Genomic DNA, 16,340 nt, shown 5'->3' with positions numbered 1-16,340 from the left:
GTGACCTCCTGGCCTTCTACAGCTCCCTCAGAGGAGGCTGGGGCCAGGTGAGTCAGTCTCTTCTACTACCAGGTGACAGAATGAGAGTAAATGGCCTGAAATTGTACCAGGGGAGGTTCAGGTTGGATATCAGGAAACATTCCTTTGCTGCAGGAGTGGTCAGGGATGGGACTAGGCTGCCCAGGCAGGTGCTGCAGTCACTGTCCCTGGAGGTGTCCCAGGGACGCATGGCCATGGCACGTGGGGACATGGTTTAACGGTAAGGGTGGTGTTAGTCTGACAGTTGGACTTGATGATCTTAGAGGTTGTCTCCAGCCAAAGCCATTCTACGACTGCGTGAACAGTGGGGCTTGGAAAGGACCTCTCATCACCTGGTCCAACTCCCCTGCTAGAGCAGGATCACCAGGAGTAAACCACACAGGCACACATCCAGGCAGGCTTCGAATGCCTCCAGAGAAGGAGACTCCACAACCTCTCTGGGCAGCCTGCTCCAGCGCTCTGCCACCCTCAGAGCAAAGAATTTTTTCCTCGTGTGTACCGGTAACCTCCTGTGCTGAATTCCGTGGCCGTTGCCCCTTGTCCTGTCACTGGATAGCACCAAGAGCCTGTCCCCCCGCCCCGCCGCTCGCCCTCTCGCTCCTCAGTCAATTTCAGCCCCGCGCTGTGCCACCCGCGCCTGTGCGCGCACACAGCGCCCCCGCAGCGCTCTCATCCGGGCCCTTTGCGCGCCAAAACTCCGCCGCTCGGCGGCGCCGTGCCCGTCCCGCCCCTCAACGGCCGCGGGTCCCGGCGCAGGCGCGCGGCGGCCGCGAGTCCCTGGCGACGGCGGCGGGCACGGCGGCCGCGCGAGCGCAGTATGGCGGGGCGCGTTCCCGCCGGCCCGCCGCGGCCGTGAGGAGGAAAGTGCCGGGGGGCTGCTGTCATGGAGCCGGGACAGGAGGAAGAGGAGGAAGAAGAGAGGGTTCCGGTGAGTACGGGGCTCCGCGGAGGGCTTCGGGCAGGCGGCCTGCTGGGGCGGCGCGGATCGGATCGGCTGGGCTGGCAGGCTGTCGGATCTGTGAGGAGCCCCTAGCGCCGGCTCGGGCCTTGGGGAGGGGGTGTGACCGGCTGGAATCTGGCCTCGTCTCAGCCTCTGCCCTGGAAAGGAGCTGTCACCGGCTGGTTCTGCCCCAGAAGAAGGGTGGATGGAACTGACCTCAGCCCCTGCTCCCTTCTGCCCCGGAGAAAACGGATCCGAACTCCAATCGTCCCCTGCCTTCTCGTCTGACAGAAGAGTGGCTGTAAACCTCCCCGTCTGGGAGGAGGGTTATCTGTCATTGTTTTGTTCCCTTTGTGCCTAGTTCTGCCCCGGAGAGCGGTGGGTGCAGTGGCTTGGTCACTGATCCTCCTGGAAAGTTGGAGCAGCCCGTGGAGCCACTCATGCCCTGGAAGGACTTGTACACGGCTGTGTGCACTGCTCTGTGTTCACAACGGTGCTGGAGGTGGGGGAGAGGCGATCTCTGCAGGTCACGGGTGTCCCATCACATCCTGCCACCCCCCACGCTTTGGAATCCACGTCGTTGTGAACTTGAGCGCGTTGGGAAGTTTCCTTCCTGTGGTGTTGCACTGCTCTGGCAGCTGGCCTGAGCTGTCCCTCTGTTCTGATGGTTGTTTCCATCAGCGTGAAGGGCTTGCTGTACCTGCACAGGTTCTGACTCTCGCAAACTGTTGCGAGGCATCTTTGTGCAGGGTGCTGGAACGGCTAACATCGTGCACTTGGATCTGAAGGCGGTTTTGGATGTCACATCTGCAGTTCTGCACGGGGGAAGGCATGAAGAGGACAACCCAACATGAAAAGTTAGAAGGTCCCAGAGCTCTGAAGGAGCTCGGAGGTGCAACAGACAAATGACAAATAGTGATACTAATTTCTGCAAACATTGCCTGAGAAGAACCACAGGTTCAGTCTTGCAGGACAAATGATAAACACTCAAGGAGTGGAAACAGCCATGTGAATAAATATGAAATGTTGCAGGCAAGTGTGGCCTTAAGGAACACGTGAATGTGGGAGCTCAGTCTTAACTCGGCTTCCAGAAGCCTTCTGCTGAAGAACTTTCGCCCTTTATTGTCAGGAAAGCTGATTTGTCACAGACTAGAAGGGGGAGGGTTCTTGCACTGCTATGTGTACTTACCTATAGTCAAGTAGAAGTGAAGTTCCTTCAAAAACTGATTTACAGACAGGTTTCACAGTTAATGTTATGGTTCTAAGTTGTATGTGATGTTATAGACCAGGGAACTTGCCTCCCACTTCACGTTTTGCCTTCACTGCATCCATTTATTGTGATCCATTTCTGGTGTCGAGTTTTGTTGGTTTCTGGTAGCTGTTGCTCCCTTCCCCGCGTTTGTTTTGCACTGTGGTTTCATTGCTGCTCTGACAACGGGAGCTCAGCTCTGGGAATACCACAGGGAGCAGAGCCAAGGTTCATTCTTAAATGCTGCAAGTTGATGGCTGCAGCTCAGAAATTTTTCCTTCCCCTTTCCTCTTTAAAGCTGAGTGGAAGCATCAAACTATGGTCTCTGCTGGCAGAGGTGCCTTTCAGTGGTAATTCAGTGTGGAAATGGTAAAGGAGTGAGCATTTTCTGGCCTGTCCTTTGAGTTTTAAGTACAACTTACAGCTCTTCAAAGTACGATCTAAACAAACAAATCAAAAGTCAGGGGACACTCGGTGCTTTTTCAGTGATCTGGCACTGAGAATGTAAAGCATTTGACCTTCTCATTAAAGAAAAGCATTTAAGAGTGCTGTTCAATGTTCCTGCTGGAGTTGGGATTTGGACAGTGAGCAGTGAAGGGACACTTCTGTGGGACACTTTGCCACAGAAAGGAGAATCTGCAAGAAGCAGATAAGAGGTTGATGCTTGAAGGGAAGTTAATGGTTTGGATTATTAGCTGTTCTATTCCTGTGGCACTGTTAACACAGGCATTCAGTATGTTTTTAATACTGGAAATTAGGCTCTTTTCTGGGCTCCCTTTCCCATGAGAGTTGGACCAGGTCTTTTGAGGTCCCTTCTAACTGAGCTGTTCTACAAACCCAAAAATGCTTAGTTGTGAATTAATAGAAAGAGGAATCCAGATTCAGCTGGGAAGAAATGGGATAAACCCATGGTTTCATTTCCATCATCTTATTCTGTGCCTGGTAGAAGAGCTTGTGGGTGAGAGGTGGTGCCTGGCGTGGTGGAGGCTCAAGAAAAGGACTACTTGGATAAACTACACCCTGTGCTGGACAAGGTGTATCTGAGTGGAGCTGGCTGGTGTCACAAAAGGCCTCCCTCTATCAAGATTGTGATGAGTGGGAGATACTTGTGATGACTGGAAAAAGCTTGATGTTACACTTTTTTGTGTACTTTGGGTTTGTTTGTTTTCTTCTCCTCAGTGAGGACAGGAAAGAGGACCTGGAGAGTTGTTCTGTTCAGTTAGACTACTCAGCTAACCAGGGATGTTCCTCTTAGCTCAGTCAGTCCTTGGGCTGATGCTGTGTAATGGTATCACTAGTGGCTTGGGTGAACAGGCTGAATGCATCCACATGGAGTTTGGGGATGGCAGCAAGTTGGAGATCATGGATGATGTGCTGGAGGACAGGACTGCTGTTCAGAGAGACCTTGGCAAAGTGGATTCATGGCCCAAGGGTGATCTCATGAGCTTTAGCTATGAAAAATGTTGAGTCCTTCTCACTGAGAAGGAAAATCCCTTGACTGGTGGCCTTTCAGAGAAGAGCCTGAGGAGCTGGTGCCTGGCAAGTTGAATGTGAGTTGACAGCTTGCTCTTTGCAGCAGTGAAGGAGGCCTGCCATGCATTGGGCTGACACCCAAGGTACAGCTGAAACAATTTGTGTCTCATTCCTGGCAGCACCAAACCATTTTCACATCTTTCTGAATAATGTTTTTGCAATCAGTATCATTTACTGCTGTGTTCATGAATGAGCTTCTGGTGCTGAACCATGTGCAGGCAATGGGAATTTTGTTACTCCTTCCTTTCAGTAGCTGGGCTTAAATGCTGAAATTTTCATTGGATTTGTGGTACTGGGCTTCTGGCCAGGAAAAAAATATCACTGCTATAAAATCTTGTTCTGCATTTGAATGAGACTTTTGTTTGTTCTGACACAGACAGTAAGGTTGATACAGGCCATAAACCCCCCCATAAATGAAATTATTGGGTTATTGTGAGATGCATTAAGGGAATTCTGAGCTTGCCTGTAACCTCTGGAGTGCTTCTGCACAACAGTTGGCTTTGCTTTTCCTTGACCATTCAGGGAAATAATTGCCCCATGAAATGAGCAGGTAGGTCTAAGCCAGTGTGTCCCATGACCTTTGTGTTCTGGTAACATGGTTTCTTAATCTTCAGGGCCACAGTTGTCAATTCCATATTTTAACAGGGAAGTACGTGCCTGTTTCTGCCTGTTTCTCCCTGTTGCTCTCTTTCTTCTCCCAGTTCTGCTGTCCCTTGCCCACAGCTGGGGAAGACCTGGCCCTGCAGCAGTGGGTTGCTGACTCCAAGTGGTATGAGGCTTGCATTGCACTGCTGGTCCAGGTGATGGGAGGGAGCTCACACCTTGGCTTGCTTCTGCTTTGGAACATGAAATATGGGACAAATAAAAAGCAGAAGCTTTTAGTGTGTAGTCCAAGTTGTGCAGCTGTGAGGAAACCTCCAGTGTAAGGATTTCAGTCACATGTCCTTTGGGTCCAGTTATGGGTTTGTAGGACATGGCATTTTTTGCATCTGCATACAGAACCCACTGTGAATACAGGCAGGGAAATCTGTGCTGCTGGTCTGGAATACAAAATGTGCAATTATTCCTTAATTGTGGGCTTTCTGTTTGCTTGTTTGTCTACTGAGAGTAGGTGGTAAAAGCACAGAAATGCAAGAATTTAGAACTAACAGAAACTGGAGCATCTCTCTGATGAGCAGAGGCTGGGAGACCTGGGGCTGTTGAGCCTGCACAAGAGCAGCCCCAGAGGGGATCTGATCAATACTCAGCAAGAGCTAAAGGGTATGGACCAAGAATATGAGGCCAGACTCTTTTCAGTGGTGCCCAGAGAACAGGACAAGGGGCAGTGGGCACAAAATGGAATCCAGGAGGTTCCATCTCAACAGGAGGGAAAACTTCTTTGCTGAGAGGGTGATGGAGGCCTGGAGCAGGATGCCCAGAGAGGTTGTGGATTCTCCTTCTATGGAGAGATTCCAAACCTGTCTGGCCATTGTGATCCTGGGCAAGCTGCTGTGGGTTCCCCTGCTTTAGCAGGGATGTTGGACTAGATGATCTCCAGAGGTCCCTTCCAACCCCTGCCATGCAGGGATTGTATGAAACCACTTGAAATAAATCAAGAAACTACCCAGTGTGATTGGTAAGGTCAATTGATTTCAAACCCATTCAGTTGTCATCTTTGAGTGGGTGTGTGGTCTGGTAGTTGTGGAGTATGATTGTATTGTGATCTTAGAAGAACTTTGGATCTTGGGATGAACTAAGAAAATATACAGGAAGTTTGGAAGGTGTTTTGGGTACAATTCATGATGGTTTTTTTCGTGGCTCATTCATGTTAATTTTCATTGATGGATTGGAGGATTAGCAGATGGTGAGACCTAGAAAACCAGTAAATAAGGCTGTGCTGGGGAAAGTGATAAATGCTCTGGAAAATGGTATTTGAATTGGGAATGGTCTTGACAAAATGGGGAGAAGTAAATCCTGAAGTTAGCAAGATGAAATCCAGCAGAGGCAAGCTCAGTAGGGTCCACCTCTAGCACCTTAATTTGGTGTAAATGCTTGGTGATGTTGGAAGAGTTGGTCCTGAACTTCATTGCCTGTTTTTGCAGGGTTGGTGATTTTGCAGCTGCATGTTGAGATGGGTAAGGAATCTGGAACACAGATTTACACTGAATTAACCTGGCCAAGTACTGCTGCTGTTTAAGAGGGAGAAATGAGCTGAAATGAGGTGCTGGGAGAAAATCAGGGTGTATTGCTGCTGCTTTGGGAAGAGGAGACTGATAGAAATACTCATCTAGGGAGTTCTTCCCCATAAATCTCCAGATCTTTTTCTTTGTTGTGCTGTGTTCTATTGATGATATTTCTACTGAGATGAAAGAATAAGGAGAGCTAAGCTTAGTTACTCAACCTTCCAACAGTTCAAACCTGAGACATGTTAATATTTCAATGAACTGCAGCATCAATTAAGAATGCCAAGCACTGAAGTTAATGGCAGTGTTGTGTGTGGGTGGCTGTAGTTGTTCAGCTTTATTTTTGTCTTTTCCTCTCCTTCTGTGTTTAGCACCAAAAGCTAACTTCTGATGGATTGGATTCGCAGGAAGAAAAACCTTGTTACATTTTCTTTGTTTGAGTTTAATTAGGTGGAAGAAGCCCTGAGAGATGATTATACTAATTTGCTAAATCCTAACTTATTTCTTCCTCACAACTGCTTTGTTGTGTCCCCAGTACCCTGGTACACACGGTGCTGCTGCCTGGCAGATTTCTGCTTTAATATTGCTCTTTGGTATGAGGATTAAACATGAAATAATGAAGCAGAATGTGCTGCTCTGTCTCTGCTTCCTTCCAGCTGCCAGCCCTGCAGCTCCCAGTGACTTGGTTCCCTTGAAAAGGAGAGATTATTTCCTTCAGGGGTGTTTTGCTAATGCCATGCCAGGTTCCTTTACAGTGCTGTGTCCTGGTCTGAGCTAGAACAGAGCTAAGCCTGATCAGGGATTTGACTTCTCAGCTCAGGCTCTGCTCACTGAGGCACTTTTTGCAGTTCAGGGCAGGGTTGCACAGCCAGGGGCTGCTCCTAGCAGTAAGAAGCTGATGGGGAGAGCTCCTGCCAAGGGCTGGGCTGCAGAAAGGCTCTGCCTGAGACTCTCCAGTTTGTCAGGTCTGGCTGAATGGCAGCACAGCCTGATGGGGTATTAGCCATCCTCCCAATTTTATATCATCAACAACTCCCTCCCTTCATGCAGGTCATTGATGAGGATGTTGAACAAGACTGGCCCCAGGTTTGCCATGTTGTACACTTCTCTGTGCCTAGTTCAAGGAGGATAAGTATTTATGATGTGCATTGTAAAGTGGTGCTGTGAATTGTTGTTTATGAAACAGTTTTGGGTGTCTGCTGGAAGGAGTTATGGAAGTAGTCAGTAGTAGCAATATTGCTTTGATTCTTTCCTGCTCTTCTGAGCCTTTGGTAGCTCTGGATAGAACTGTACTCTGAATCTTCTAAAATACTGCTATTTGTAGCCAATGCATCATCACTCATTAGCATTTTTTCACCAGTTTCTCCTTGAGAAGTCTGCATCTCGGGCTCTGTTTTCCCAAAATAAGACTGGGTGACCCTATTCCAAATTTTGATGGCAAATGAATAGGGTTTGAAACCTGTCAGTGCTAAGGGAACGTTTGGGAGGAGGAAGTACTTCTGGGACTGAGATTTCCTCAAAGTGGGAACTCTGTTGTACTTTATCCTTCTAATGGTTGGACTTGATGATACTAAAGGTCTCTTCCAACTGAAACAATTCCATGATTCTACACTCTCATTTCATCCCCTTATACTCAAGACTTACTAAATTCTCTGCTCAAGAAAGCTGACTTTAGCTGATAGGGAGTTCAGCTTTTTTGTTGTTGTGGTTCATTCTATAATATATTTCAGTCAAAGATTGAGGGATGAGCTACAGGTAGAAGAAGCTTATTTAGATGCAAAGTTGTGACACTTCAGGTGTGTTTCAGACTGGATGGAATCACAGAGTCGTGGAGTGGTGGAGGTTGGAAGGGAGCTCTGGAGATCGTCCAGTCCACCCCTCTGCTAAAATAGCATCACCCACAGCAGCTTGCCCAGGATTGCAATGCCCAGGTGGGTTTGGAATCTCTCCATAGAAGGAGACTCCACAACCTCTCTGGGCAGCCTGCTCCAGGCTTCCAGCACCCTCACAGCAAAGATGTTTTTCCTCCTGCTGAGATGGAGCCTCCTGGGTTCCAGTTTGTGCCCATTGCTCCTTGTCCTGTCTCTGGGCACCACTGACAAAAGTCTGGCCCAGGCAAGAGGTTTAAATTCAATGTTTGGCTTGAAGGTTTAATGAAGTTATTATCTTGGTTCTGTTTTCTTCATGTTGCCAGTCAGCTGTTGTGTTTTCCTTTTCTGAAAGCAAGTTAAGCAGTAGGCTTTGGGAACTGAAGAATTCCTTTCATGCTAAGTGGCTCCTCTGCAGGCAGGTAGGGAGGGTAAAGGAAGGCTGCAATGCAACTGTAGCAGCATAAAAAAGGGTTTGAATTTCAGTGGCTGGCAGCTTGATGAGTAATTAACTGATTTTAGAGGAGGTCAGTGTAAAGGGGAGGATGAAGAGTAACGTGCACAGTTGGGCTGTGCAGTCTTTTGTTCGTGGTGTGCACCTCGCAGGCTGTTGTTACTCATCCCACTCAGTTAGCTCTGCTCAGCCTGTCTGAACCAAATCAGCACCTTTTTTTCCTGGAATTAGTTTTCTAATCACACTCTGGGTCCCTTCCCTAATGCTATTAGTGTCCAATTGGATTAATAAAAGTGCCCTTTTTTCAAGCTGCATATTGTAAACCCAACTAGTCAATAATAAACCTTAATTAAATTACCAAAAAGCTCCTGGAATGCTTCACGTTCAGAGTTATTGTCACGTAGGCTTCAGCACTGCTGCTTTTGATGACTTGATTAGTATGAACAATAGGATCTAGGGGAATGCAGGAGAGATTGAATGCACACTTACAAGCTACACTTGTTATCTATAGTTCCCACAGAAAGCCCAAAGACAATTATTTTGGGCAGGAATTAATTTGGAAGAGCAGTTTCTGCCTGGTGGAGTCCTGGTTTCATAGATGTGGTGTGCACCTGGTCAGTAATAACCATCTTCCTAGTGGTGTAGTCTCTTTGGACAAAAATATTTTTGCCAGTCCAGGTAATGTAATTGGCAGTGCTGACCTGTGTAGAAAGCTGTATCATGCTTTCATTTATCACAGAATGGTTTGGGTTGGAAGGGACTTTTAAACACAGCTTCCTCCAACCCCTGTGCTGGGACCAGGGACACTTTCAACTAGAGCACATTGCTCAGAGCCCCATCCAACATGACCTGGAATGTTCACAAGGATTGGGACATCTACCACTTCTTTGAGCAACCTGAACCAGTGTATCACCACCCTCAGCATGGTGTTAAGACAAGGTGCAACAGGCACACACTGGAACCCAGGAGGTTCCACATGAACACGAAGAAAAACTTTGCTGTGAGGGTGCTGGAGCCTTGGAGCAGGCTGCCCAGAGAGGTGGTGCAGTCTCCTTCTCTGGAGGGATTCCAGGCATACCTGGATGTTGTGATCCTGGGCAAGCTGCTGTGGGTGCCCCTCCTTTACCAGGGGGGTTGAACTAGATGATGCCCAGAGGTCTCTTCCAAGCCCACCACCCTGGGATTCTGGGTGTCTACATATGTTGAGGTAGACTCTCAACTTCCAATGCTGGGGATGATTTGTTTTACATTTTTCATGGTCCATTACTTAACTATGTTCATGCTGAAACACCAAGGAGTCATTTTCTGGTTTAAACCCCCGTGCTGTTTCTTTTAGCCCATTGCAACAACTCCACCACGTCGTGGCTGGAAGGAGGAGTCCTTAAGCCGCAGCAGCAGCGATACCCAGGCCTCAGCTACCAGTGGGATCTCCCTTGGCGAAGCCATCCGTCAGCAAACTGCTGTTAGTTGGGTATTTGTGCTGGGCTCTGTTCTGCTTGGGGGTGAAGGTTAATGATGTGAGTGAAAATTACATGGAGTGCTCTGCCTGTATCATTTAGACCTCTGCTGTCCTTGACCTGTAAAGTCTGGGTTTCTGTATCTTGGATCAGCAGAACAGGGCTGTTGTGAGCTCTGACAAACCACCCACCATAGTCTTGTTCAACGCTTTTTGACATCTGACATTCAGAACTGAGTCCCAAACAGTTCAGTGATTATTCATACAAATTTTTAGTTTATTTGTGTATTTTTCTCCCCCTTCCTTCCCCTTTCTGTTTCCTGGTTCTCAGCCTTCTATGCTTTGCAGGGTGATGCTTTCTTCCTTGCCACAGGGGCTGCATTAAGTTTGTGAACTGCTATAACCTCACCCTTCTCCTGCCTTTTCAGTCATCAGATCTGTCTGCATAAACCCAGCTGATTTGGCTGTTAGAGCCAAGCTCAGCTGATGTAAAATCTGACTTCTAGACCTTCATGTTCCTGACCTGATCCATACATGATCGAGGAAAGCTGTACTCGCATCGTGATCCAGCCATAGAAGTTCTGGTGCATATGCTGTCAAATATTTAATTGCTGTTAATATTTAATGACTCACTGCATCAGATCACTGATGGTTTGAAAAGGCAGGCTTGCTAAAAAAAGTTTATTTCCAAATGATTTTAAGAATCTTGTGGAAAAAAGTGAAGCAAAATTCTGGTGTGAAAAGCAGCTCTTGGTATCTCAGTAAGGTTTCAAAAGGTAAAAGAGCTGGCAGCTGGTAAGCAGGGGTTAGTGGTGTACTGCAGCCACTTCACAAGGACACTTTCTTGCTCATGGTAACATAAAGGTAATAATTTTATATGTTATGCATGCTGCTGATAGTGGTTTGCCTTACAAATGGTTGGTACTCTTAATTCTTTGCACTGAAGACTGGCCTGTTCCTCTCCTATAATTAAACTTTCTCTGTTTAATTACTTCCCCAGTAATCCCAATGCAAATTCTTTTAATGAATGATGTGAACTCAGTGTGAGCCAAAAGTCTCCTTAAAATGTACCAAAGAGTTGGGGAGGATTCTCAGGCATTAGCTGTAACTAGAAACTTCCTTTAAAAACAAATCAGTCCTGCCCCTCGGGAGGAATAGCTTCTTGCACCTGTACAAGTCAGGGGTCAGCCTGCTGGAAAACAGCTCCACAGAGCGGAGGACCTGGAAGTCTACTTTACACTAGAGAGGCCACATCTGGAGTATGTGGTATGGTTTTCAGCTCCCCCGGTTCAAGAGAGACAAGGAACTACTGGAGGGAGTCCAGCAGAGGTTACAAAGATGCCGAAGGCATTTGGGACCTCTCTGTAAGGAGGAAAGGTTGAGAGCCTTGGGGCTGTTGAGCTTGGAGAAGAGCAGCCTGAGAAGGGATCTGATCAATGCTCAGCAAGAGCTAAAGGGTGGGGAGCAAGAGGATGGGGCCAGATTCTTTTCAGTGGTGCCCAGTGACAGGACAAGGGGCAAAGGGCACAAACTGGAACCCAGGAGGTTCCATCTGAACAGGAGGAAAAAATTCTTATTTTGTGAGGATACTGGAGCCCTGGAGCACGCTGCCCAGGGAGGTGATGGAGTCTCCTCTGGAGAGATTCCAGACCCACCTGGGCAACCTGTTATGGCAGAGCCTGCTTCAGCAGGAGTGTTGGACTAGACGATCCCCAGAGGTCTCTTCCAACTGCCACCATGCTGGGATTCTGTGTGATTGGAAACCCTTCTGTACCCCAGCTGCACAGTGCAAACCATCTGTAGTATGTGGTGGCAGGAACCATATCGGCTCAGGATCCTGCTGAAAGTCTTCTGCAGGGGTGGGATGTGGAGATGGAGCTCAGCTTCAGAGTAGTGATGGGAGCCTGGTGATCGATAGTGGATGTTGACAGCTCAGGTAGCAGTAAGATCTGACTGGATTTCAGCAGTTCATAGAGCATTGTAATCCTTTTACCTTAGGAACTGATTTAGAAGCAATAATTCCATCGTTCCACAACTTAGTCATTATGTCCTTTGGAAATATGTCCTAAAACATTCTTGATTCTTCACCACATTTTTTTTCCTCCCCACTTTATCTTAGGGAATGGAGTCATGGTGCCAGCTTGCACCAGAAGTGGATGGGAGCAATTTAACTGCTGCCTCAGGAACAAAGCTTGGCCTGACTTGTGATAAAAGTGACCTGACAGAGTTCCCTACACTGGAAGAAGGAGTCCTGCCTTCAGCAGAAACATCTAGAAGGCAGTATCCTGGAGACATAGCACATGGGTTACTGCTGGGTATGTTCAAAGATGCCTTTTATTTGACTGCTAAGCAATTAGGATTTTACTTTTCCTTTTATAGCAGTGCCTAACCTCACTGTAAAGAACTTTTTCCTAATCTCCAGTCTTAATCTGCCCTCCTCAAGCTTCAGTCCATTCTCTCTCGTCACTACAAGCCTGTGTGAAAAATCCCTCCCCAGCTGTCTTGCAGACCCCCTTCAGGAAGGCTGCTCTAAGGTCACCCCTGAGCCTTTTCTGCAGGCTGAACAGCCCCAACTCTTGCAGCCTGTCCCCACAGGGGAGGTTCTCCAACCCTCTGATTATCTGTTGGCCCTTCACTGGACCTGCTCCAGCAGTTTGGCGTCCTTGTGTTGGGAGCACCAGAACTAGATGCAGTACTCCAGGTGTGGTCTCATGAGAGCAGAGCAGAGAGGGAGAATCACCTCCCTCACACTTCTTTTGTCCACATTTTGTAATCTGCTAAACTAGGAGCCATTTAATCAAGAAAAAATAGCTGCTGTTTGCCAAGGTTTGTGTGTTCAACACAGCTGGAGCTGAGGAGAGAGCACAAGGCTCTTCAGCGTGACACAGAGATGGAAGAATTCTCTGTACTGCTGCTGTTTTCCTTGGTGCTCTCTAGAGAGTGTGCCAGTAGCTACAGGCTTGCTGTATATGCACTTAAATTTCCAGATATGGGAGAAAAGGTGAGAGGGAAGGGAGAAACATAAGCTGTGGTATTAATGTATTCCTTCTTCTCTTCAGAAAGTGTTTGGAGTCTCATTTAGGGAGGGGGAGGTGGAAATCGCGGTGCCAGTTGTACCGAAATTGCTCCTGCTGCACCGTGCAACAGATTGACAAAGCCAGGAAGGGTTTGTTTTTGTTTTGCCTTCTTTTTTTACCTTCCACAAATGGCAGTTTGACTCTGACATTCAGAATTGTCAGCAGGCTGTAAGATAAAGTAGCATGCCCAGCTCTGCTTGCTCAGTGACTTCAACTGTGAGGAAGCTTTTGACCTTCAGAGCGACAGCAGGAAGAATTACTGTTTTGACACGAGATGCTCCAAGAGTGATGTACTGACGTCACTTGCTGCTTTAAGCACTGAGCACCTGCTCCTCTGCCTGCAAAACCTAGGTTATGTCTGAGCAAATGAGCCTCTAAATCATTGCAAGCATCCAAACTATGAGAGCCATGATCTTTCTGCATCCTGAAGAAGGCTCCTGAAAGCATTAGAGTTTGTGTGCTGCACGGCTCGGAAGAGCTGCTGGCGACAGGGTGTTTGGTAGGACTGGAGAGAGATTTTGTATCTATAGATAAAAAAATAATCAGTTGAGCAACCCCAGTTAAATGGCATCTGTTGAACTCCCTCAGGGTACTTTTACAGATCCTCTCTGCAGGTTGCTGCAAGTGGCAAGCTGGGAGAGAGGGCTTCCACCAAGATGTGGCTGCAGTGAATCTTGTCCACTCTCTTTCCTCTGTATTTTTTTCCTGTTTCTTTTTCCCCTCACTCTGCTTTCCCTGCATTGTCAGTCATCTGCTTCAAGCCAGTGATCAGCTCCACAGTTCTGACTGGAAACCTCTGGGGAGGGTAGGGTGCTGTCAGCCTACAGCAGAGTTCTGCTACACAGTGCAACCAGAATGCTCTTTGGAGAAGCCAAGGGAGCCGGGTCTGAGGGTACACTTCTGCAGTATATTTGGTTAGCTAAAGTGTGCTGGTGAACTGGGGACTGGAGCATCTCTTCTTCCAGGGAAGGCTGAGAGACCTGGGGCTGTTTAGCATGGAGAAGAGAAAACTGAGAGGGGATCTTCTCAATGCTGATCAATAGCTAAAGGGTGGGGGGCAAGACTCTTTTCAGTGATGCCCAGTGAGAGAACAGGGGGCAGTAGGCACAAGCTGGAGCCCAGGAGGTTCCATCTGAACAGGAGGACAAAATTCTTTGCTGTGAGGGTTCTGCAGCCCTGGATGAGGCTTGCCCAGAGAGGTTGTGGAGTCTCCTTCTCTGGAGAGATTCCAAACCTACCTGGACATTGTGGTCCTGGGCAGCTCACTTTAGGTAAAGGGCTGGACTGGATGATGTCTAGAGGTCCCTTCCAACCCCCATTCTATGAAGGAAGAGTGTGGCTTTTCCTTGTCCTGCTGCATCCCCTTGGCCAAACCCACGTTGTGAATCAGTTCAATCAGGTCAGCTTGTTGTTCAGACTGAAATGTGATGGTAAAGTTGGCAATGGAGATGATTATGCTTCAGCTGCACCAGAGCTTTCTTGTCTTGCAAAAAAAAGGAGGAGAAAACACATCTCTCTCTGGGAGGGTGAGATTGGGCCTGTTCCTTCCTGCTTCAGGTGGAGATGGAAAACACAAAGGCTCTTGGTCAGAAATACAAGTAAGAAGCTGAGGAAGGAGTTGTGGCCTCACCACTGCCCAGTACAGCGAGACAATCCCTGCCCTGGTCCTGCTGGCCACACTATTGCTGATGTAAGCCAGGATGCTTTTGGCCACCTGAGCACACACTGGCTCACGTTCATCAATGGTCTGTGCAGTGAGGTAATTATTTCTCAGCTAATACCTGCCTTGCCTGTGTGCCTTCTCTGGGAGAACTGGGGTGGGGTTTCTGGCTTGCCAGTGGTGCAGGGACAAGGACAGCTCTTGTGGGGACTCTGCATGCAGTGAGGATTTCCTGTTTATAGTTCTGCCTGGGGAGCACTAACTCATGTCTCTTCCATTTGAGTGCTGGCTTGACTTTCTTAACACAAATGTTGAGTGGTACTTAAATTAAAAGCATTGATTTGTCAGCCAAATGTTGTGACTTGTGATGTGTGTATATTAGTGTAAATGCACATTTATCTTATCAATACATGTGTAGGCACATTAAAAGAAATTGTTTGGCAAGATCTATTTTTGGCAGCCTTTGACAGCTTTTTTTCCCCCCTTCATTTCCCCCCTCCCCCCCCAATTACTTCCAGTTCCCTCCCTCAGGCTCTTTTTGTTTCTTCGTTTACAACGACAGCACAGGCAGGCTGTACTGGAGAGCAGCTTCTTCTTTAATCACTTGGATTTTCATTTTGAATGGAAATGTGGTTTCAAGCTACAGAAGTTAAGCTGAAATTCAGAAGAGCTGAATTCCCTCTTCTGTTGTCTGACTAAAAATGAGATGCCAGGGATCATCCCGTCCAACCCCCTGCTAAAGCGGGGTCACCTACATCAGGTTGCCCAGGATCGTGTTGTCCAGGCCCCTCAGCTTCACTGTAGTCTCTGCTGGACTCTCTCCAGTAGTTTCCTGTCTCTCTTGAGCTGGGGAGCCCAGAACTGAACCCAGTACTCCGGATGTGGCCTCACTAGGGCAGAGCAGAGGTGGAGAAGAACCTTGCTTGATCTGCTGGTCACGTTCATCTTATCCTAGAATGATAGAATCATAGAATCAATAAGGTTGGAAGAGACCTCAAAGATCATCAAGTCCAATCTTAATGCACCCCAGAACACCTCAGCTTGTCAAGTTACTCAGCAGTAGCTAAATTTTTAAGATCTAGCTATCTAAATATAATTTATTCCTATCATTGGAGGTGTTCAGGAGGAGACTGGATGGGGTGCTTGGTGCCATGGTTTAGTTGGTTAGGTGGGTTGGATTGGTTGATAGGTTGGACAGGGTGATCTTGAAGGTCTCTTCCAACCTGGTCTGGTCTGGTCTGGTCTGGACTATTCTATTCTATTCTATTCTATTCTATTCTATTCTATTCTATTCTATTCTATTCTATTCTATTCTATTCTATTCTATTCTATTCTATTCTATATTAAGAAGAACAATGGCTTTTTTACATGTCATTGCTGTTTGATATCACAAAGGGTGACAAAGTGTGAGTGAGAGGGGACTGCTGTGGTGCCTTTATCTCATAAAGCAATGGGGAGAGGGTGGCTTTAAAGCAGTATTGGGTGCTTGAAAACCCAAGAACCCCACTTCATTTGCTGTAGCATGTTTGTGCCATCTGTCCTACAGATGCTAAAGTGTAAATTTGGCTTCCTCTTGGAGACATTAGGCTGGCCATGTGGTGGGGACAGCTGCAGAGAGAGAGGGGAATGGTTGAGACTCCATCCAGCAAGCCCTTATTATTTTTCTAGCTAACTGGTGAGGTGGAACTAAGGGGCATCCAAATTTGGAGGCAGCTTTGCTGTGTGCTGGAGGATTATTTCTATCCAAATAATTAGCCTCTCACTGCATAGTGTCCTAAAGTAATTAAAAGGCTGTTAATTGGAAGTATTAAATTAAAAATGAATCAGAAAGGTCATCTTGTGGTTGGATACCACTCAGTGGGTGATTGAATACAGGCTGGAGAAAGCCTCAGGACAAAGCTG

At 47.4% G+C, this 16,340-nt stretch overlaps 2 protein-coding genes across 2 annotated transcripts in view; both read left to right on the top strand.

The window, feature by feature from the left end:
- Positions 1-853: 853 nt before the first annotated feature.
- On the top strand, positions 854-14,380 carry LOC128898417 (centrosome-associated protein ALMS1-like). Its single transcript, XM_054172093.1, has 6 exons — positions 854-967; positions 9,582-9,707; positions 11,821-12,016; positions 12,639-12,702; positions 12,984-13,068; positions 14,336-14,380. The coding sequence occupies exons 1-6, from the start codon at positions 923-925 to the stop codon at positions 14,378-14,380; spliced, it is 561 nt and encodes a 186-aa protein (XP_054028068.1). The 5' UTR covers positions 854-922.
- ALMS1 (ALMS1 centrosome and basal body associated protein) overlaps positions 14,343-16,340 on the top strand; it is a 32,373-nt gene continuing 30,375 nt past the window's right edge. The window contains exon 1 of the mRNA XM_054172092.1: positions 14,343-14,537. The gene's annotated coding sequence lies outside the window, so the exon portion shown is untranslated. The remainder of the gene's footprint in view (positions 14,538-16,340) is intronic.

The sequence above is a fragment of the Dryobates pubescens genome, chromosome 23, assembly GCF_014839835.1.
Source record: "Dryobates pubescens isolate bDryPub1 chromosome 23, bDryPub1.pri, whole genome shotgun sequence".
NCBI lineage: Eukaryota > Metazoa > Chordata > Aves > Piciformes > Picidae > Dryobates > Dryobates pubescens.
This window is presented reverse-complemented; position numbering and strand designations above follow the sequence as displayed.

Excerpts from the sequence above, each read along its gene's own strand:
- LOC128898417 (XM_054172093.1), top strand. The coding sequence starts at position 923 with ATGGAGCCGGGACAGGAGGAAGAGGAGGAAGAAGAGAGGGTTCCG. Across the intron at positions 968-9,581 it reads AGGAAGAAGAGAGGGTTCCG|CCCATTGCAACAACTCCACC; the intron begins GTGAGTACGGGG and ends TGTTTCTTTTAG. Across the intron at positions 13,069-14,335 it reads CGAGATGCTCCAAGAGTGAT|GTGGAGATGGAAAACACAAA; the intron begins GTACTGACGTCA and ends TTCCTGCTTCAG.